General features: G+C 46.4%; 1 protein-coding gene across 1 annotated transcript in view; it reads left to right on the forward strand.

The window, feature by feature from the left end:
* Positions 1–22,027, forward strand: part of LOC145353693 (piezo-type mechanosensitive ion channel component 2) — a 176,616-nt gene that overhangs the window by 14,886 nt on the left and 139,703 nt on the right. The window contains exons 5-9 of the mRNA XM_080204463.1: positions 4,522–4,735; positions 7,984–8,197; positions 14,852–15,020; positions 16,625–16,723; positions 18,460–18,529. Of these exons, the coding sequence (XP_080060589.1) occupies positions 4,522–4,735; positions 7,984–8,197; positions 14,852–15,020; positions 16,625–16,723; positions 18,460–18,529 (766 nt within the window). The remainder of the gene's footprint in view (positions 1–4,521; positions 4,736–7,983; positions 8,198–14,851; positions 15,021–16,624; positions 16,724–18,459; positions 18,530–22,027) is intronic.

The raw sequence follows: 22,027 nt of genomic DNA on the forward strand, positions 1-22,027 counted from the left end.
AGCGTGTAAAGGAGCTGGAAGGGGAATTAGAGGAGCTCCGTATAATTCGGGAAGTGGAGCAGGACATAGAAAGGAGTTATAAGGAGATAGTCACTCCTAGGAATAAGTCTTGGGTCACTGCCAGGAAGAGGGGCAAAAAGCAGTTGGGGGGACAATCCCCTGGGGCTGTTCCCCTCCAAAATAGGTTCTCGGTCCTGGAGGCTACAGTTGAGGAGAAATCAACTGGGGATAGCCAAAGGGAGCAGGTCTCTGGGGGTGAGCCTATTGGCAAGCCTCAGGTGGTTAGGGGTAAGAGATTGGGCCTCGTGATTGGGGACTCCACGGTTATGGGGACGGATAGGAGAGTTGGAGGTAAGGGTAGGGACTCTGGGCTGGTGTGTTGCCTACCAGGGGCTGGGGTCCAGGATGTATCGGACAGAGTATTCAGGACTCTTAGGGGAGAGGGAGATCAACCCCAAGTTATAGTTCATGTGGGGACACATGACATAGGGAGATTAAGGGAAGGGGATATTAAGCAAAGATTTATGGAGTTGGGATGGAAACTCAAGGCGAAGTCAGAAAGGGTAGTTATATCTGGACTCTTGCCTGTGCCACGGGATAGATTAGAGAGGAATAGGGAGAGGGAAAGTTTGAACTCGTGGCTGAGGGGATGGTGCAGGAGGGAGGGGTTCAGGTACTTGAGCAATTGGGGCTCATTCTGGGGAAGGTGGGACCTCTATAAGAGGGATGGTCTACACCTGAACCAGAGGGGAATCAATATCCTGGGGGGTAAATTTGCAAAAGCGATGCAGGAAGGTTTAAACTGATTCGGAGGGGGGGAGGGATAGTGAGGAAAGGGGGTGAAAGTGAGGGGGGCATAGTTGGGGAATGCAAGGCACGGCATAGTGGGGGTGGGGCGGAGCAGGGTTTGAAATGCGTGTACTTTAATGCGAGGAGTATTCGCAATAAAGTGGATGAACTTGCAGCGTGGATCAGTACCTGGGACTTTGATGTTGTGGCCATTTCTGAGACTTGGATAGAGCAGGGTCAGGAATGGATGTTGCAGGTTCCGGGGTACAAATGCTTTAGTCGGAGTAGAGAAGAAGGTAGAAGGGGGGGTGGGGTAGCATTGCTAGTCAAGGACTGTATCACAGTGTCGGAGAGAAAGTTTGATGAGGACTTGTCAGTTGAGGTAGTATGGGCGGAGATTAGAAATAGGAGAGGAGAGGTCACCCTGTTGGGAGTCTTTTATAGACCTCCTAAAAGTTCTAGAGAGGTTGAGGAAAGGATTGCGGAGACAATCCTGGTTAGGAGTGAAAGTAATAGGGTAATTGTTATGGGGGACTTTAACTTTACGAATATTGATTGGAGTTGCTATAGTTCTAGCTCGCTAGAGGGGTCAGTGTTTGTACAAAGCGTGCAGGAAGGTTTTTTGTCTCAGTATGTAGACAGGCCAACTAGAGGTGAGGCTATATTGGATTTGGTGCTGGGAAATGAGCCAGACCAGGTGCTAGACTTGGAAGTTGGTGTGCATTTTGGTGATAGTGACCACAATTCGGTTACGTTCACCTTAGTGATGGGAAGAGATAGGCGTGAACCTCGGGTCAGCAATTTTAGCTGGGGTAAGGGCGATTATGAGGCTATCAGGAGTGAATTAGGAAGCATGGATTGGATTAGGGGATTGCAGGGACTGGGAACATCTGAAATGTGGAATTTTTTCAAGGAGCAGCTACTGCGAGTCCTTGATAGGTATGTCCCTGTCAGGCATGGTGGATTTGGTAGATCTAGGGAACCGTGGTGCACTAAAAGAGTTGAGTCGATGGTTAAAAAGAAAAAGGAGGCTTATGTTCGGATGAGATTGGAGGGCTCAGATAGTGCACTAGAAAGCTTTAGATTGGCTAGGAGGGAGTTGAAGAGTGAGTTGAGAAGGGCTAAAAGAGGACATGAGAAGACTTTGGCTGATAGGATTAAGGAGAATCCTAAGGCGTTCTATAAGTATGTCAAGAACAGAAGGTTGGTCAGGGCAAGATTAGGGCCAGTTACAGACAGCAAGGGGAAGTTGTGTGTGGAACCGGAGGAGATTGGAGAAGTATTGAACCAATATTTCTCTTCGGTGTTCACGCAGGGGGACATGAATATAGCTGAGGAGGACATTGGGTCGCAGGGGTGTAAAATAGAAAGTATTACGGTTGATAAAGAGGATGTGCTGGAAATTCTTGAGGGGCTGAAAATAGATAAGTCCCCTGGTCCGGATGGGATCTACCCTAGGATTCTCTGGGAGGCTAGAGAGGTGATTGCAGAGCCTCTGGCTCAGATCTTCAGGTCGTCATTGGTCTCTGGTGTAGTCCCGGAGGATTGGAGGATAGCGAATGTTGTCCCATTGTTTAAGAAGGGGAACAGAGACTTTGCCGGGAATTATAGACCGGTGAGTCTTACTTCTGTTGTGGGCAAGGTTTTAGAAAAAATTATTAGGGATAGGATTTATAGTTATTTAGAGTGTAATGAATTGATTAGAAATAGTCAGCATGGTTTTGTAGCAGGTAGGTCGTGCCTTACTAACCTTATTGAGTTTTTTGAGAAGGTGACCAAAGAGGTGGATGGGGGTAAGGCAGTTGACGTGGTATACATGGATTTTAGTAAGGCGTTCGATAAGGTTCACCATGGTAGGCTTCTGCAGAAAATGCAGATGTATGGGATTGTGGGTAATCTAGGAAGTTGGATCAGGAATTGGCTATCAGATAGGAGACAGAGGGTGGTGGTGGATGGTAAATATTCATCATGGAGTGCAGTTACGAGTGGTGTGCCTCAGGGATCTGTTTTGGGGCCACTGTTGTTTGTAATTTTTATTAATGATCTGGATGAGGGTATAGTTGGGTGGATTAGTAAATTTGCTGATGACACCAAAGTTGGAGGTGTGGTAGATTGTGAGGAAGGGTGTCATAGTCTGCAGGGAGACTTAGATAGGTTGCAGAGCTGGGCCGAGAGGTGGCGGATGGAATTTAATGCGGAGAAGTGTGAGGTAATTCACTTTGGTAGGAGCAACAGATGTGTCGAGTATAGGGCTAACGGGAGGACTTTGAATAGTGTGGATGAACAGAGGGATCTAGGTGTGTGTGTACATAGATCCCTGAAAGTTGGGAATCAAGTAGATAAGGTTGTCAAGAAGGCGTACGGTGTCTTGGCGTTTATTGGTAGGGGGATTGAATTTAGGAGTCGCAGTGTAATGTTGCAACTGTACACTACTCTAGTGCGGCCGCACTTGGAGTACTGTGTGCAGTTCTGGTCCCCGCATTACAAGAAGGATGTGGAGGCGTTGGAGAGGGTGCAGAGGAGGTTTACTAGGATGTTGCCTGGTATGGTGGGGAGGTCCTATGAGGAGAGACTGAGGGATCTAGGGTTGTTTTCGTTGGGAAGAAGGCGGCTAAGAGGGGATCTTATTGAAACATATAAGATGATTAGGGGTTTAGATAGGGTGGATAGTGATAGCCTTTTTCCTCGGATGGAGAAAGCTAGCACGAGGGGGCATGACTTTAAATTAAGGGGGGGTAGCTACAGGACGGATGTCAGGGGTAGGTTCTTTACCCAGCGGGTGGTGAGGGATTGGAATGCCCTGCCTGCTGCAGTTGTAGATGCGTCTAGTTTGGGGGCGTTTAAGAGATCTCTGGATAGGTTTATGGACGAAAAGGGATTGGTATAGGCTAGTGGGTCATTGTTTTTGTAACTGGTCGGCGCAACATCGTGGGCCGAAGGGCCTGTTCTGCGCTGTAATGTTCTATGTTCTATGTTCTATGTTCTATGTTCTATGAAAAGAAGAAATCCTCCATCAAGTTAGTTAAAAATCTGGAGAACTAAAGTTTAAAGATTATTTATTAGTTTAAAGTTTATTTATTAGTGTCACAAGTAGGCTTACATTAACACTGCAATGAAGTTACTGTGAAAATCCCCTAATCACCACACTCTGGCGCCTGTTCGTGTACACTGAGGGAGAATTTAGCATGGCCAATGCACCTAACCAGCATGTCTTTTGGACAGTGGGAGGAAACTGGAGCATCCGGAGGAAACCCATGCAGACATGGGGGGAATGTGCAGAGTCCACGCAGACAGTGACCCAAGCAGGGTCCCTGGTGCTGCCTCACAGCACCAGGGACCCTATGCTGCCCCACTATGCTGCCCCACTGAAGATGATTCGGAAATTGGGAGGTGTCTGAGGCTCCGTGCAACCGAAACATCGCTCCCACATGTTTTGTTTTCCAACTCTTTTGAGATAATGGGTGCGAACCCCCATCCTTGCTCGCGGCTGGGATCCTAATGAAGTTTTGGCTGGAATGGCAAATTCTCTGTTTTCACTTGCAGCAGGGTGGGCACGGTCTCCCCCATGGTCCTACATTTCATTGACCTTGCTGCATTACCTTTTGATCTGTGCAATTAGTTTGGAGAAGTCGAGCTTGTACATGATCACGCATGTGTTTGCGCCACCCCCTCCCCCCCAGTCCACCACCCCTTACCCCAACACATTGAACTTTGACCTTCTGTGCTCCTCAGGAGGAGATGGAAGGAACAGATTCCGAAGCAGAGACCGACTCTGAGACGGACCCTGAGGAAGAGGACGAAGAGATACTGGGAAAAGAAAAAGCCAAAAATAAGGCTAGCCTCACTCAGAAATTAGCCCTCCTCATGGCAGCGATGAAGGACATTGTTGGACTTCTGATAATGACAGCCGGGAAAGTTGTGGTGACTATTCTACTCGGATTCGCAGGTCTGAATTTGTCACTTATTGAAAACACACGTGCTTCTGAAATATATACCTGTATATATTTAAATGGTTATCCAAAAGAAAGGCTTGTATTTATGCAATATCTTTGGTTGTGTGTGTGCTATAATGATATAAAGGCAACAATTGCTCATACAGGATTGTGCAAACACTGTGTAGGGTCAGTTATTAATTTTAAGCACAGGTCAACAGCTAAACATGGCTAGAAAGTTTGAGAATGTCAGACCCAAGATTAAAATACAATTCAGACCAGTATTCTTCCTTCCCCGTTTTACTGGGGTTCTGTTTTAAAGTATACAAGACCAATTCGGACCAGTATTCTTATTTTCCCTGTTTTAATGGTGTTCCATTTTAAAGTATAAAAGACCAGTTCAGACCAGTTCTTATTTCCCCATTTTACTGGTGTTTTCCTTCTGGGTGAGCCGTTGTGTAATTTTGAACCAGGCTGAAGTGAGGCTGGATCACTTGAAGTATCTCCCTTAGGTTGTGCTGCTAATCATTAAAGGCGTATCTTCCTCAACCTCAGGGTGTCTCAAAGTGCTGCACCATTGATGAATCTTACGGCGAAACATTTTTGAAGTCTGCTCACTGTTGTAAATGCGTTCACAGCATCAGCCCCCACCTCCCCCCTCCCCCACACAAAGAGGGGTGCAGTGGCATGGGGAAACAACTCACCCATCCTTCAAAATAATGCCATGGGTTCATTTACACCCATCAAGAAGACAAAGCTGGGCCTTTGTTTCACATCCCACCCAAGAGAGAGTACCTCTGACGTGGGTGTCACTGGCTGGGCCAGCATTTATTGCCCATCCCTGAGGGCATTTTAAGAGTCAACCACATTGCTGTGGGTTTGGATTCACAAGTAGGCCAGACCAGGTGCTGACCACAGATTTCCTTCCCTGAAGGACATTAGTGAACCATGGGTTTTTACAAGAATCGACAATGGTTTTGTGATCATCATTAGACTTTTATTCCAGATATCAAATTCATTTCTCACCATCTGCTGTGGTGGGATTTGAACCACAGCACTATCTTGGATCTCTGAATTACTAGTCCAAAAACAACATCACTCTACCGCTGCTTCCCAATTTATTTTGTCACGTGAAATGTAAATATACTGTTCTAGGCACACAGGGCAGCCCTTAGATAGACTGATTCACCCTCACCTATCATTTGTTTAGTCCTCACCTTCCAAACACCTCAACTATTCCTCACTGGATAACTAATCGGTACCAGGAAAGGCGGAGCCAAAATATATTTGGAATAACTGGCAGATTGACTGGGACAGCTCAGAGTGGAATTTTACAACCTCCACACACCCCTACACAAACTTTCCTCTCCCCAAGCCCATGGATGGGGCATGAAACAGGGGGCAATGGCAGCAGTGATGTGTCCACCACCTCAGGGAGTTATAGAGTCAGAGAGCAAACAGCACGGAAACAGGCCCTTCAACCCTACTGGTTCATACCGACCATGTGCCCTCCCAGTTAGTCCCAAATGCCTGCATTAAGCCCATATCCCTCTAATCCTTTCCAATCCATGTACTTATCCAAATGCTTTTTAAATGTTGCTATTGTACCTTCCTCAACCACTTTCTCTGGCAGCTCATTCCATATACACTCCACCCTTTGTGTGAAGAAGTTCCCCCTCTGGTCCCGTTTAAATCTTTCCCCTCTCATCTTAAACCTGTGCCCTCTGGTATCCAGTTCCCCTACCCACCTCTGCAGATATTTGCAGTACCAGTGGGTAGACAGATTGCAGGATGAGTTAATCCCCACTGGCCTTGTTGCCGGTTGAGGGGGGAGGGGTCCCACTTTTTCGCGCTCTCTATCACCTTGCCCTTCTGAACGTTATTCATCACCCCTCCCCCGTTCTGATGGCTGACAGAATGGCCCCAGCAAAAGTCCCCACTGGCCTTCGAATCCAACTCCGTGGCTCCTCACCTCCCAACCAGTGGCACTGTTTGGCGTAGAGGATTACTGGCCATTTGATTGGCCGACAGCTCTCAGAGGCAAGACTTGTTTGCCAACGAAGTCCAGTCTGAACTGATCACCAGCTTGATATTTGTATCAAATCAGTTCAGAACTTCCTCGCTGTGTGGGGGTGGGCTTGCCCTAGACTGAAGGACAGGGGTTGGTGCCGCCTCTCTGAAAACAATGTCGCCTGAAGTGCCAACTGCAAGAAAAATAGAAGAGAAGGAACCACAAGAACAAAATGGACCAGAAATGGGTTGTAATGAGAGAAATAATTTGTTTAATAGTAGGTTCTGCTACCTTGTTCATGTGGGTGGGGTCTGCAAGATTCCCAAAGCATTTATAAATTATATTTACTGCTATAATGTAGGGAGCACAGTAACTAATTTATACAAAGCAAGGTTCCTCCATCGGACTATTGGAATTAGGAGTGGAAGTAGGCAATTCAGCCCTTTGAACCTCCTCTGACACTCAATCAGATAGTGGCTAATCTCTCCCTGGTCTCAAATCTACCTTCCCACCTGTTTCCCATATCCCCTTTACCCGTTTTTAATTAGAAATATATCTATCTCCTTCTTGAAACTATTTAATGATTCAGACGCCACCTCACTATGGGGCAGCGAGTTCCATAAATTCACCACCTTCTGCGAGAAGTAGTTCCTCCACATCTCAGATTTAAAACTACCGCCTCTCAACCTGTACCTGTGACCTCTTGTTCTAGATTGCCCCAGAAGAGGAAATGTTTGGTCTACGTTTACTCTATCAATCCCTTGATCAGATACCTTCTCATCCTCCTAAACTCCAGCAAATATAAACCCAAAGGGTGGGATTTTACAGCCTCACTCACCCCGAAACAGTAAAATCCCGCCCAGTGTCAACAGACCTTTCCATGCTGCGCTCCTCACCTGCTGTAATTTCCGTGGTAAGCAGGATGGTAAAATTTCAGCTAAACTGTTTAATCTCCCCTCATACATCAATCCTTTCATCCCCAGAATCAGTTTGGTGAGTGTACTCTGAACTGCCTCCAATACCACCACATCCTCTCTCAAATAAGGAGGAGATCAAAACTGCACACAATGCTCCAGATGCAGTCTCATCAGCACCCAATACAACCGCAGCAATACTCCTGTGGTTTTATGCTCCAGTAAGAAAATGACCAGATACTGTTTCATAATGTTGTTTGGCCATGCTGTTTGAAATGATATGTTTGCATGCAGTCTCCTGGTTTGTACCAGATGTGTGATGGACTCTGTTCTCCAGGTATTGTGCACCCATCTATCACCTCTGCAGTCTACTTCTTCCTGTTCCTGGGGTTATGCTCCTGGTGGGCCTGTGGTCGCATTTTCAGCTTGTTCTTCTTCAAACGTTTGTGTCTTTTGATGGTCTTCTTCAGTGGAGGACACCTGGCTGTGATCTACCTCTACCAATTACCCCTCATTCAGGGGCAACTTCCACCTGACACAATTCAGATGAGGTAGGGCTCTAATGTTTGGAGTGAAACTTTACCATAATTGCTTCTTATGATAAGAAAACTTAACCAGAAAATGATTCTTGATTGGTATGGCAGGTTAGCGCAGTACTGCTGCCTCACAGTGCCAAAGACCTGGGTTCAATTCCAGTTTCAGGTCACTGTGTGTAGAGTTTGCACGTTCTCCCCCTGTCTGCATGGGTTTCCTGCAGGTGCTCCTGTTTCCTCCCGCAGTCCAAAGATGTGCAGGTTAGGTTGATTGGCCATGCTAAATTGCCCCTTAATGTCAAGTGGATTAGCAGGGTGAATATGTGGGGTTACGGGAATAGGACCTGGGTTGGATTGTGGTTGGTGCAGACTCGATGGGCTGAATGGCTTCCTTCTGCACTGTATGTATTCTATATAAGGGGATCTAGGGTTACAGGGAAAATGGATTGAGAAACATATCAGCTATGATTAAATGATAGAGCAGACTTGATGGGCCAAATGGTGACCTTATATCTTATGGTCCAAAATGGCCTATATTTTGATTTAAAATAGACCTCCTAAATTGCTTATGAATTTTGAAGATTCTGTGCTAGAGTCGTAGAGATATACAGCATGGAAATAGATCCTTTAGCCCAACTTGTCCATGCCGAACAAGTTTCCTAAACCGAACAAGTCCAATTGCCTGTGTTTGGCCCATATCCCTCTAAACTTTCCCACTCATGTACCTGTCCAAATATCTCCTAAATGTTGTAATTGTACCTGCTTCTACCACCTCTTTTGGCAGCTCATTCCTTATACGCACCACCCTCTGTGTGAAAAAGTTGCCCCTCAGGTCCCTTTTAAATCTTTCCCTCTCACTTTAAACCCACACCCTCTAATTTTGGACACCCTGACCTTGGGGAAAAGACTTTGGCTATTCACTTTATCTATGCCTCTCATGATTTTATAAACCTCTATAAGGTCATCCCTCATCCTCCTATGTTCCAGGGAAATAGTCCCAGCCTATCCAACCTCTCCTTATACTTCAAAACTTCCAGTGTTTGAAGTTTGAATATTGTGAAGCGTGACTGTGAAATCTTTGTGGGTGTTGGTGTGTCTGATGGGCGAATATACGAAGCTCTCCATTTTACCCACTTTGTGCTTGGTTTAAGGTGGTTTTCTCCCCATTTTTCATAACCTTTTTGGATCTAGTAATGTCACTGTCAATGGTGTAATGTAAAGGGATTTAGCCACCAACTGCACCCAAGCAAGATCCCACAAACAGAGGTGGCAAAGAGGATTCTGGGAGAAGTTGACTCAGTCTCCTCGACTCTACAGTGGGCAGCCGAAGAACTGATGCCAGTGATGTTGGTTGAGGGGGAAAGATCCTTCTGAGGGAAATTGAGGCCTCAATTTAACGGCTTATCTGAGAGATCGCATTGCCAACCGTGCAGCACTCTGTCAATGCTGTACTATTGGGCTAACAATAATTAGCATAGTAAAATACACCATGATGTTTTGTGGGAGAGCTGTCAAACTAAATCCAACACAAAGGTGTCAGGACAGAGGTCTATTGAAGCATGGGGAATGAGATTTTGAGGTAGAGCTGTGGAACATCTGTGGAACGCATGACTGTTTGGAGAGGATGTCGCCAGTGACAGCATGTAGGGAAGAAATAGAAGGAATCTAAAGGTAGATCCTTGGGGAACACCAGAGGAAATGGTGTGGTGTAATCTGGAGAGACCTGTAGGAGATTCTGAGACTGCAACCAGATAGATACGATTAGAACAAAGGGAGTATTGTGCCACCCAACTGGACGATGGAGAAAAGCCATTTGGGGAAAATGGTTGGCCAACCATAGCAACGGTTGCAGACAGGTTGAGGAGGATGAGGAGAGGTAGTTTATCCCGAGTCCAAAGATGTATAAGTTAGGGGGATTGGCCATGATCTATTGCCCTTTAGTGTCCAAAAATATATAGGTTAGGTGGATTGGCCATGGTAAGTGCATGGGGTTATGGGGATAGGAAAGGAGGGTGTGTATGGGTGAGAGACTCTTTTGGAGAATTGATGCAAACTTGATGGGCTGAATGGCCTCCTTCTTCACTGTAGGGATTGTGTGAGGAGTGGGATGGAATGCTCTCTACTTACCTGAATGGGTGCAGCTCCAAAATGTTTGAAGCTTGATGCTGCCCAGCGCAATGCAGCCCCCACTTGATCGGCACTCCATCCACAAATATTCTCTCCCTCCACCAGCAAGACACAGTACCAGCAGAGTGTACCATCTACTAGATGCACTGCAGCAACTCACCAAGATTCCTTAGGCAGAACCTTCCAAACCCATCACCACTACCATCTAGAAGGACAAGGCAGCAAACACCACCACCTGGAGGTTCCTCTCAAAGGATGTCACCATTTTGACTTGAGAATATATCGTAGTATCGTAGAATCTCTACAATGGCAAAGGAGCTGTTCAGCTCATCAAATCTGCACCGACACTCCGACAGACCATCTTACTCAGGTAAATTTGTGGAACGATAACATTTCCTCGGGGTACAATGTCGATATTGGCACCACCATTGGAATGAGGATGGGACCTCTTTGCAATCCCTTCTCCCTCCCCACTGTCACCAAGATGAGTATTAGGAAACTTCCGCAGTCCACCCTGACTGACAAGCACCTGGATCGGTGCTGATACTATTACAGAGCCCCGTCAATCCCCACCCTGCTGTCACCAGGGTGACTGTGTGAACCTACCTCCTCCATCCCCAGTATCCAAAATCTACGGGGGCGATTCTCCCAGCATTAGCAGTGCAGTGGGCCGGGACACTCAACAGGGGGCCAAGTAGTGGGCTTCCCGCCAGGCGCCATGGTCTCCAGGAGTCTCCAGGTGCCGCATTTCCATCATTATCAACTCCACCAAAAATTGGCGCAGTGCTGTATGAATGATGTAGATGAGGATTTAAATGTGATTAGCGGGCCCTGGACTGAAGTCTCCGGGCTTGCTAGCCTCCAACACCACCCCCATCCACCCACTCCCCCTCCCCCTGTCCAGAGCGTTTCACTAGTAGGAAGCGGGTGGACCAACCCTGCTGGGCTGAAGTGGGGGGGTGGGGTCCATGAGGCTGTCCAAGGGGTTGGAGGGTAAGAGACCTCTGGGCATTGCCAGCTTCACGATGCCAGCCTGGGCTCCGGTACTGCCCAAGGGGCAATGTGGCAATGCCCAGGGGACACCTTGGCACTGCTCACTGGGCATCAGGCAGTGTCAAGGGGACCGGGCCACAAGGGACAGGGCATCTGGAGGGAGTGGTGAGGTTGGGGGTCCCCGCTGCCACTCTGCACTGGGATCAGTAACAGAGGGAGGGAGGCCAGCGACTGGGGCTGGCTATCGGGGTGAGGGAGGGGGGCAGTGGTCGGCCTGCCAGGAGGGCCTGCGCTTCCGGGAGAGGTTGTGACTGCTGGGGTTGGGGTGGGGATGAAGGCAGGAGGGACTGGGTGCGTGGTGGGAGTGGGTTCTAGGCTGGCCCAGACTGTTAGAGTGTAACCAATGGCAACTTTGTATTGATTGTAATGTGACCAATGGGAACAAGATGTAAGGGTCAGCTGATCCAGTAAACCATGGAACCAATTACAGAATGATGTAATAGTCAGCTGACCATCTGATTCACTATAAATAAGGAATCATGTAGCATTGTAGAGAACTTCGAGTGGTCAGGTCCCAAGTTTGGAGGAATGATGTTTCTTTATTAAACTCTTCCTTTGATTTATAAGTTGGAGTAAGTTTTGTTGTATTTTTGTTATCTGCACTTCTGAAGAGTTCCTTCTGAAGAAACATGTCCAGGGAGTCAGCAATCGGAGCATGGTGTGGGGTGATGGCGTGATGGGGGATGGGGGGGTGGTGGGTAGTGCGCAGGAGCAGCACTGCAGGGTCATGGGGCTGGCCAAGGATCGGAAGGCAGGCAGTTCAGGGCGAGTGCGCCGATCTCCGTTCTGACAGATCAGCGCATGCGCAGTCACACGTTCAACGCTATGCTACCGACCTCTCTAGCGGGAATAGCCCCACCCACTGGATTTTAATGATATTTGCGCTAGTCCATACTGCAGTACACAGAGTGTGAAAGATTCATTTTGAAACTCCCGCTGAAAAAACAGTAGGAGAAACTCCCGTTTTTATGGGAATTTGACACTTGGATTTTTTTTTGGGCGAATCCCACCCTACATTTCGTAACTTGGAAGAAGAACCTAATTCAAGGTAGTCAGATATTTAACTGGAGAATGGGACAGCACGGTAGCACAGTGGTTAACGCTGCTACTTCACAGCTCCAGGGACCTGGGTTCGATTCCTGGCTCGGGTCACTGTTTTTGTGGAGTTTGCACATTCTCCTCATGTCTGCGTGGGTTTCCTCCGGGTGCTCTGGTTTCCTTCCACAGTCCAAAGATGTGCGGGTTAGGTTGATTGGTCATGCTAAAATTGCCTCTTTGTGCCCTGAGATGAGTGGATTAGTGGGTAAAATATGTAGGGATATGGGGGTAGGGCCTGGGTGGGATGGTGGTTGGTGCAGACTTGATGGGCTGAAGAGCCTTTTTCTGCACTGTAGGGTTCTTTGATCTTTGAATATAGCCAAGTCAAGAAGTCAGACACTGAGACAAAGGGTGTTAATCAATCGGCCATGGCACTAATTAAATTGAGGACAGAAAGCAGTACACAGAGAATTCCAAGTCACAGCTATTGTTCCAATGGTGTTTAAACAATTAATGTGGAAGCTGGAATGGAAATGGAGATAATGGCAAAGGTGCCATTTGTTCTAAATCAAATTTTATCTTCACTATTTTGCATTCCTACATCTTGGTAAACCCGTCTGATTATATTTCGAGATCAGTAGAACGATCACTGGGTAGGTGATCCAGTTGATGAACTATTGCCCAGACTGGTGATCCACTGTGTCAAATGTTGCCCAGACTGGTGATCCACTGTGTCAAATGTTGCCCAGACTGGTGATCCACTGTGTCAAATGTTGCCCAGACTGGTGATCCACTGTGTCAAATGTTGCCCAGACTGGTGATCCACTCTGTCAAATGTTGCACAGATTGGTGATCCACTCTGTTAAATTATTGACCAGACTGGTGATCCACCTTGTCAAATATTGCCCAGACTGGTGATCCACTCTGTTAAATTGCTGCCCAGATTCATGATAAACTGTTCAATCACTATTCAGACTGGTGATCCACTCTATTCAATCTCTCTCCAGACTGGTGGAAATCTGACACTCTTTTTCCTGGGAGGCTGTAGGTGTTCTGGGATGTTAATTAAAATGATTTAGATGCAAAATTGTGCACTTTTGCTAGCTAAGGGCTTACAAAGATTACAAAGAACAACACAGCATGGGAAACAGGCCCTTCGGCTCAACGAGCCTGTGCCTCTTCCACCCATGACCTTTGTCTACGTTTATGGCACTCCACATTGGAAACCAGATTTGAGGGGAGCCTAGTTTAGGGACAATTTGTTACACCAATCAGCCTAAGAGCACATCTTTGGGGTGTGGGAGGAAACAAGAGCACCTGGAAAAAACCCACGCAAGCATGGGGAGAATGCGCAAACTCCCACCGATACTGGCCCAAACTCATGTATCTGCACAGCAAACAGTGATAGTCACTGAGCTGTCGTGTTTGCATAGGTCAAAGGCGGTTAAATAGAATTAAGTTAGAAATTAATCATGATAGGGCAGAACGCTGGCACAGTGGTTAGCACCTCTGCCTCACAGCACCAGGGACCTGGGTTCAATTTGAACCTTGGGTCACTGTCTGTGTTGAGTTTGCACATTCTCCCTGTGTCTGTGTGGGTTTCCTCCGGGTGCTCCAGTTTCCTCCCACAGTCCAAAGATGTGCAGGTTAGTTGGATTGGCCATGCTAAATTGACCCTTAGTATTTCTTCTATGTTTCTATGTACGATGTATAATTTAGATAAACTAGCTATGATAGGGATAGGGCAGGGAAAAGGGACTGAACAAGATACTGGGTCAGAGAGTCAGAGCTGACGCAATGGGCCAAATGGTCTTTTCTGCACTGTAGGGATTCTATGATCTCATTGAATGGGAGAACAGGTTTGAGGGACTGAATGGCTTTATTCTGTTTTAGACCATAAGTCCATAAGATTTCAGAGCACAATTGGGCCATTTCAAGTCTGCCCTGCCATTCAATTGTGGCTGATAAGTTCCCCACTCTCTTGCTTTTTCCCAGTACCTTTGATCCATTTACCAATCAAGAGCCTATCTATCTCTGTCTTAAACACACTCAATGACCTGGCCTCCATAACCTTTTGTGGCAATGAATTCCATAGATTCACCACCCTCTGGTTAAAGAAATTCCTCCTCATCTCAGTTCTAAAAGATCATCTCTGTAACTTCGAGACTGTGCCCTCATTCTCGTGAACATCGCTGGATCCTCTCTAAGACCAGCGCATCCTTCCTTAAAGACAGGACCACAAATTGCTCGCAACATTTTAAATGAGGTCTGACCAGAGCCTTATAAAGCCTTAGCAGTATATCTGTGCTTTTGTGTTCTAGTCCTCTCGAAATGCTAACATTGCATTCGCCTTCCTAACGACCAACTCGACCTGCAAGTTAACCTGAAGAGAATCTGTTGACAGGAGTCTAGTAAGTGCACCACACATTTAATTTCTTCTTTTTCTGGGACCAGGTTGTTTGGAATGACAGCCGTGATCAAAACTAATATGTCGGAACCATGGCAACTGATGACCCACCGTGGGCTGCATTGGCCCGTCATTCTGAACCCCATCGTACTCCTTGTTCTCTACTACACCATTGCTACACTAATCCGGCAGCTTCTCCTCAATGAAGAATCAACGGTAAGGGCAGCTGAAGGCGTTTGAGATTTTTGTTAATGTAACACTATGTACCAAATTTTCTCGCCCCCAGAACGACTCACCCACTCCCTTCCCCCTCCCCACACCACCCTCCTCATTGGTATCACCAGAAGGTGCTTTCTTGCCCTGTGATGAACCACAACATTGAACGCAATCTAGGTGGTGGCATAATGGCAACATCACCGGGTCCATTATCCAGAGGCAAAATCAGAAAATGCTGGAAAATGTCAGCAGGTCTGACAGCATCCAGAAACAGAGCTCATGTTTCAAGTTGGCATGACCCTTCTCTGCAGAGGGTCATCTCTGATGAAGGGTCATCCAGACTCGAAATGTTGGCTCTATTTTCTCTCCATGGAGGCTGTCAGACCTACTGAGATTTTCCAGCATTTTCTGTTTTTGTCTCCGATTCCAGCATCTGCAGTATTTTGCTCTTATTTTAGTTAAATTTTGTTTTATTTTACTCTGCACCTGGAGACTTGTCTGCAGTTTTAGTCTCCTTATACAAAGAAAGATCTAGGATCATAGAATCCTGCAGTGCAGAAGGAGGCCATCCAGCCCAGGTTAAGGCTCTGGGGATGTAGGTTTAAATTCTGCTACTCTAGCTGGTGGAATTTAAATTCAATCAAAAAATTTATGTAATGTAAAGTTAGTCTTAGCAATGGCGACAATAAAACCATTATTTATTGTCCTAAAAAGCCATCTGGGTCACAAATGTTGTCTCAAGGGGAGGAAATCTGCCATCCTTACCCTGCCTGGCCTATATGTCATGGGGATAATTACTCCCTACTTCAGGTGATTCTGCCCTCATCCCCACAGCAGCACAGTGGCACAGTGGTTAGTACTGCTGCCTCACAGCACCAGGGTGCCAGGTTCGATTCTGGCCTCAGGTCACTGTCTGGTGTGGTGTTTGCACATTCTCCCTGCGCCTGCACGCGTTTCTTCTGGGTGGTCAGATTTCCTCCCACAGTCCGAAGATGTCAGGTTGATTGGCCATGCTAAACTAACCCTAGTGTTAGGGCAATCAGCAGGGTAGATATGAGGGGTTATGGGAATAGGGCCTGGGTGGGATTGTGGCCTGTGTGGATCCGATGGGTTGAATGGCCTCCTTCTGCACAGTGGGGATTCTATGATTCATCTCTCCTCCAATCCCAATATCCCAATCCAGTGAGTGCCAGATGGGCATTTATTTAACTGTCCTGTACAGACGGGGGCAATTGGTAGCTGGAGGTCTGATTGAAACCCCCTTGCCCAGTCCCCCAACCCCTGCCACCCACTCCACTTAGCCCAGGGCCGGCGTGACCAATTGTGTTTCTCCTTGTTCAGGTGAATATAAAAGCAGACCAATGGTACGTCGCACTCGGACAACCAATTACCAGTTGGATCAGGGGAAACCTGTGATTTTTTTTTTCTGATGCCTCAGCAGATTATAATTCCATAAGGAAAGTTTCCGCATGTCTTCCCAAGTAATATTCACAGCAGAATTGGATTGTTGGCTTTGTGTTAACAGTCCTGACAGCTGAATAAGGTGACTCGGGGTTTAATTTTGATACAGAGGCTTTTTGTTTAATTGTCCTATTGTCTGACAGGCTGGCCTTTCAGACATGGTAAATTACTCCATGGAGGATGTCTCAGAACAAATCAGCGCAGAAGGCAGCTTACAGATTGTGGAGAGCGATGGCAAAAAGGTCAGAGCAATGTTCGAATCTTTCTCCATCAGCAATATTACAAAGTGGTACACAAACTCTTGGGGCTGTGCATGTCCCAAAACTGGAAAATCCCATCCCAGGTCAACGTTCTCTTGCATCATCAGCAGCACCACCGCTCCGCCCGCTATGATTCCCATGGTGGGTGGTTTGGGAAAATTCCACTCTTGGTGTCCAGAGAGGCCTGGATGTCCTTGTTCATGGGTCACAAAAAGCTAGCATGCAGGCACAGCAAGCAAATAGGAAGGCAAATGATATGTTAACTTTTATTACAAAGGGGATTTGAGTAGAGGAGTAGGAAAGTCTTGCTGCAGTTGTATAGAACTTTGAGGAGACCGCACAGTTTTGGTCTCCTTATACAAGGAAGGATCTGGAATCTTAGAATCCTACAGTGCAGAAGGAGGCCATTCAGCCCATTGAGTCTGCACTGACCACAATCCTACCCAGGCCCTATCCCCATAACCCCATGCATTTAGTTCCCCTGACACTAAGGGGCAATTTAGCATGGTCAATCCACTGCACATCTATGGATTATGGGAGAAAACTGAAGCACCTGGAATAAACCCATGCAGACACTGGGAGAATGTGCAATCTCTGCATGGACAGTGCCCCAAGATGGGAATCAAACCCAGGTCCCAGCCCTGTGAGGCAGCAGTGCTAAGCACTGTGCCACTGTTCCATATACTTGCCATAGAGGGAGTGCAACAGAAGTTCACCAGACTGATCTCTAGGATTTCAGGATTGTTTTATGAGGAGAGATAGGGCGTGTTTTCTCTACCATTTCAAAGCATTTTCCCAGGGTTGAAATGTCAGTTACTAAGGAACATAAGTTTAAGGTAAAAGGGGGGAGTTTAAAGGAGATGTGAGAGGCAAGTTTTTTACACAGAAGCAGTGTTTGAGAGGCATCTCGACAAATAAATGAATGGACAAGAGAATAGAGGGATACAGACCTCATAGAGGCAAAACATCTTTAGTTTGGGAAGGCTTCATGTGTCTGTGCAGGCTTGGTGGGCTGAAGGGCCTGTTCCTGTGCTGTACTGTTCTTTGTTCTTTGACTGAGAGGTGATCCCATTGAAACTTAGAAAATTCTTACAGGGCATGACAGTGTAAAATGTGGATAGGAAGCCTTCCCTGGCTGGCGAGTCTAGACATGTTGTAGAGATGCCGGTGTTGGACTGGGGTAAACACAGTAAGAAGTCTCACAACACCAGGTTAAAGTCCAACCAGTTTATTTGATAGTAATCCCACAAGCTTTCAGAAATGCTGTTCCTTCGTCAAGTGCGTGGAAGGCTCTGGTGACCACAGCAGATGGTAGAATTGGAATTCAAAGAAAAAGAAATTTGGAATTAAGAATCTGCTGATGACCATGAAACTATTGTCGATTGTCGTAAAATGTCCTTTAGGGAAGGAAATCTGCCATCCTTACCTGGTCTGGCCTCCATGTGACTCCAGAGCCACAGCAATCTGGTTGACTTTCAATGCCCTCTGAACAAGAGCAATTAGAGGTGGGCAATAAATGCTGGCCAGTGACGCCCGTGCCCCATGAATGAATTAAAATAAAATCACAGCATCTACATGTTAGACCTTGCAGTACAGAGAAATTGACTCTTGTTGCACTGTGACTTTCCTTTTCCTGTTCTATCTGATTCCAGCAGCCGTCGGTGAATCCAGTAAGTGGTTGCACAGTGGAGTTGACTGTTCCCTTCTATTTGCCACAGGGGAGTAATAGCTGCCTGCCAGTAAAGATGTACTGCTCTCCAGAGTACACCCAACATTCTTCAAACTCTGGTAAGATTCCTAACACAGGTTAGTGTGAGAGTAAGGGCAGGAAATGGAAGGAGTAGTGGCGATTGCTGCGTTATGAGGTTGATAAACAGTCAGTGTGGATAACCATACAGTTTTCACTCAGACGTCTCATAGCCACAGGCTCTCCGTCCATGTTGTAGGCCCAGTGACTCTGGTTTCAAAGTCACAGCTCCAGGTTAAGGTGGTAGAAAGCAGTTGGCCTGTTGCCTCATAAATTAATCATGTTTAGCTCATTCTTTTCTAAACATTTAAAAACCAAACCTTTTAATGTCAGGAAGGAGCTGCATTGTAAATGTGCTCCCACATTAGTGTCTCTTCCATTAACAATGAGAGTCAATGGCCTCTGAACCCATGTGATGCAGGCCTCTGGGCTGACATAATGATGCCCATGTTAGTGCCAGGGTGTCTTTCCCTTGAGTCACTGCCTGAGTGCTTATACCTCCCAGAGTCTGTTGGTACCCGTGTACAGGTCTCTGGTGGCACCAGGCTGGCATTGATATGGCTGGTAGTTCCCTTGGTACTCCACATATGCTACAGATTGGGGAGGGGGATTTGGGAGGGGGAAGCATCCCCTTACCATGTCAGATGTGTGAGCATTGAATGTGTTTGGAATTCCTCTCTTATGGTCACTCTAGAGTGGATGTTGGCAATGGCTGCAGCTGGGAGTGTGGAGGTCAGGGCCCCAATGCTAACATTGTACCTCAGCCCTTCAATAGATATTTATTTTTTAAAAGATTGTTGATTGGTAGCTACAGTGGAAACCCCCTCATGACACGGGCTTGTACCTGGGTCAAATTAAAATTGCAGTTTACAAAGCAGCTTAACATTGAGTCAATCCAATCAACAACCATAAGGCAATGGTACACTGAAACCCCTGGCAATTCTGTTCCCAACCACTGACTGTAAGATTGGGGCCTCTACATAAGAGGCACAGCCACCTTTATGTATCCGGTAGAAAGCAACGCTGTGCCAATCACCCCAATATATAATTCTGAGCATGGACCCAGTGGGTGATATAGTGGTACAGTGGTTAACACTACTGCCTCACAGCACCAGGGATCTCTGTTGGATTCCTGGCTTGGGTCACTGTCTGTGTGGAGTTTGTACATTCTGTCTGTGAGGGTTTCCTCCGGTGCTCCGGTTTGCTCGCACAGTCCAAAGATGTGCAGGTTAGGTGAATTGGCCGTGCTAAATTGTCCCATTGTGTCAGGAGGATTAGCAGGGTAAATGCATGGGATTTATGGGGATAGGGCCTGGGTTGGATTGTGGGTCAGTGCAGACTTGACACGCCGAATGACTTTCCTCTGCACTATAGACTTCTGTGACCCCAGTGGCTTAACCCACTGGTACCTGGAACCAATGGCTCTTAAAGGGTTCCTGCAACCAGCTCCTGGTATAGTCTGCTTGTTCTTATCTGAGAGAGCCATTGACAACCATTATCAACCCCTCAAGGATACAATTTCAGTCTTGTGGGACTGCCGATGCTCTGAGCCTCACCAAACCCCCACCCCTCGCAACCTGTTATAATAACTCCAAGAGTCAGCTGTGAAGGAACAGTGCTTAACTACACAAAATAAGGTAAAGCAAAAGCCATAAACTTGTGGTGAACACCAACAGGTCGCAACCAGGAGAATACTGCAATGGACCCACTCAGGGGCCTGCTTTATAAAGGATTTTGTAAAAGTAATAGGATTGTTGTGACGGGAGATTTTAACTTCCCCTATATTGACTGGGACTCACTTAGTGCTAGGGGTGTGGATGGGGCGGAGTTTGTAAGGAGCATCCAGGTGGGCTTCTTGAAACAGTTTGTTGATAGTCCAACTAGAGAAGTAGCTGTACTGGACCTGGTATTGGGGAATGAGCCTGGCCAAGTGGTCGATGTTTTAGTAGGGGAGCAGTTTGGGAACAGTGACCACAATTTAAAGTACTGATGGATAAAGATAAGTGTAGTCCTCAAGTGAAAGTACTAAATTGGGGGAAGGCTAATTACAACAATATTAGGCAGGAACTGAAGAATGTAGATTTGGGGCAGATGTTTGAGGGAAAATCAACATCTGGCACGTGCGAGGTTTTTAAGTGTAAATTGACAGGAATTCAGGATTGGCATATTCCTATAAAGATGAAGGATAAGTATGGCAAGTTTCAGGAACTTTGGATAACGAGAGATATTGTGAGTCTAGTTAAAGGGAAAAAGGAAACATTTGTCAAAGCTCGGAGGCTGTAAACAGAAAGCAAGTGTAGAATACAAGGAAAGTAGGAAGAAACTTAAGCAAGGAGTAAGGAGTGCAAAAGAGGGGTCATGAAAACTCATTGCCCAGCAGGATTAAGGAAAATCCCAAGGATTTTTATACATATATAAAGAGCAAGAGGGTAGCCAGGGAATGCGTTGGCACACTCAAGGATATCGGAAGGAATCTATGCATGGAGCCAGAGGAAATAAGTAAGATATTAAATGAGTAGTTTGTATCAATATTCACCAAAGAGAAGGACTTGGTGGATGATGAGTCTGGGAAAGGATGTGTAGATAGTTTGAGTCATGTTGAGATCAAAAAGGAGGAGGTATTGGGGGTCTTGAGAAACTTTAAGGTAGATAAGTCCCCAGGGCCTGATGGGATATACCCCAGGACACTGAGAGGAGCAAGAGAGGAAATTGCTGGGACCTTGAGAGAAATCTTTGTATCTTCACTGACTACAGGGGAGGTCCCAAAAGATTGGAGAATAGTCAATGTTGTTCCTTTGTGGAAGAAGGGTAACGATGATAATCCTGGTAATCACAGGCTGGTGAGCCTTACGTCAATGGTAGGGAAATTATTGGAGAAGATTCTTTGAAATGGGGTTTACTCCCACTTTGAAATAAGTGGACGTATTAATGAGAGGCAACATGGTTTTGTGAAGGGAAGGTCATGTCTCATTAACTTGATCGAGTTTTTTGAGGAAGTGACAAAGATGGTTGATGAGGGTAGGGCAGTAGATTTTGTCTGCATGGACTTCATAATGCCTTTGAAAAGGTCCTTCATCACAGACTGGTACAAAAGGTGAAGTTGCATGTGATCAGATGGACACAGAACTGGCTCAGTCATAGAAGACAGACAGTGGCATTTCTGAATTTCTGAAGGGTGTATTTCTGAATGGAGGGCTGTGACAAGTGGCATTCCTCAGGGATCTGTGCTGGGACCTTTGCTGTTTGTAATATACATAAATGATTTGAGGAAAATGTAACTGGTTTGGTTAGTAAGTTTGCAGATGACACAAAGGTTGGTGGATTTGCGGATAGTGATGAGGACCATCAGAGGATACAGAAGGATATAGATAGGTTGGAGACTTGGGTGGAGAGATGGCAGATGGATTTTAATCTGGACAAATGTGAGGTAATGCAGTCTGGAAAGTCTAATACAGATCGGAAATATACAGTAAATGGCAGAACCCTTAAGAGTGTTGATAGACAAAGGTATCTGGGTGTACAGGTACACAGGTCACTGA

Source organism: Carcharhinus amblyrhynchos, chromosome 16 (genome assembly GCF_965287045.1).
Source record: "Carcharhinus amblyrhynchos chromosome 16, sCarAmb.v2.hapA, whole genome shotgun sequence".
NCBI lineage: Eukaryota > Metazoa > Chordata > Chondrichthyes > Carcharhiniformes > Carcharhinidae > Carcharhinus > Carcharhinus amblyrhynchos.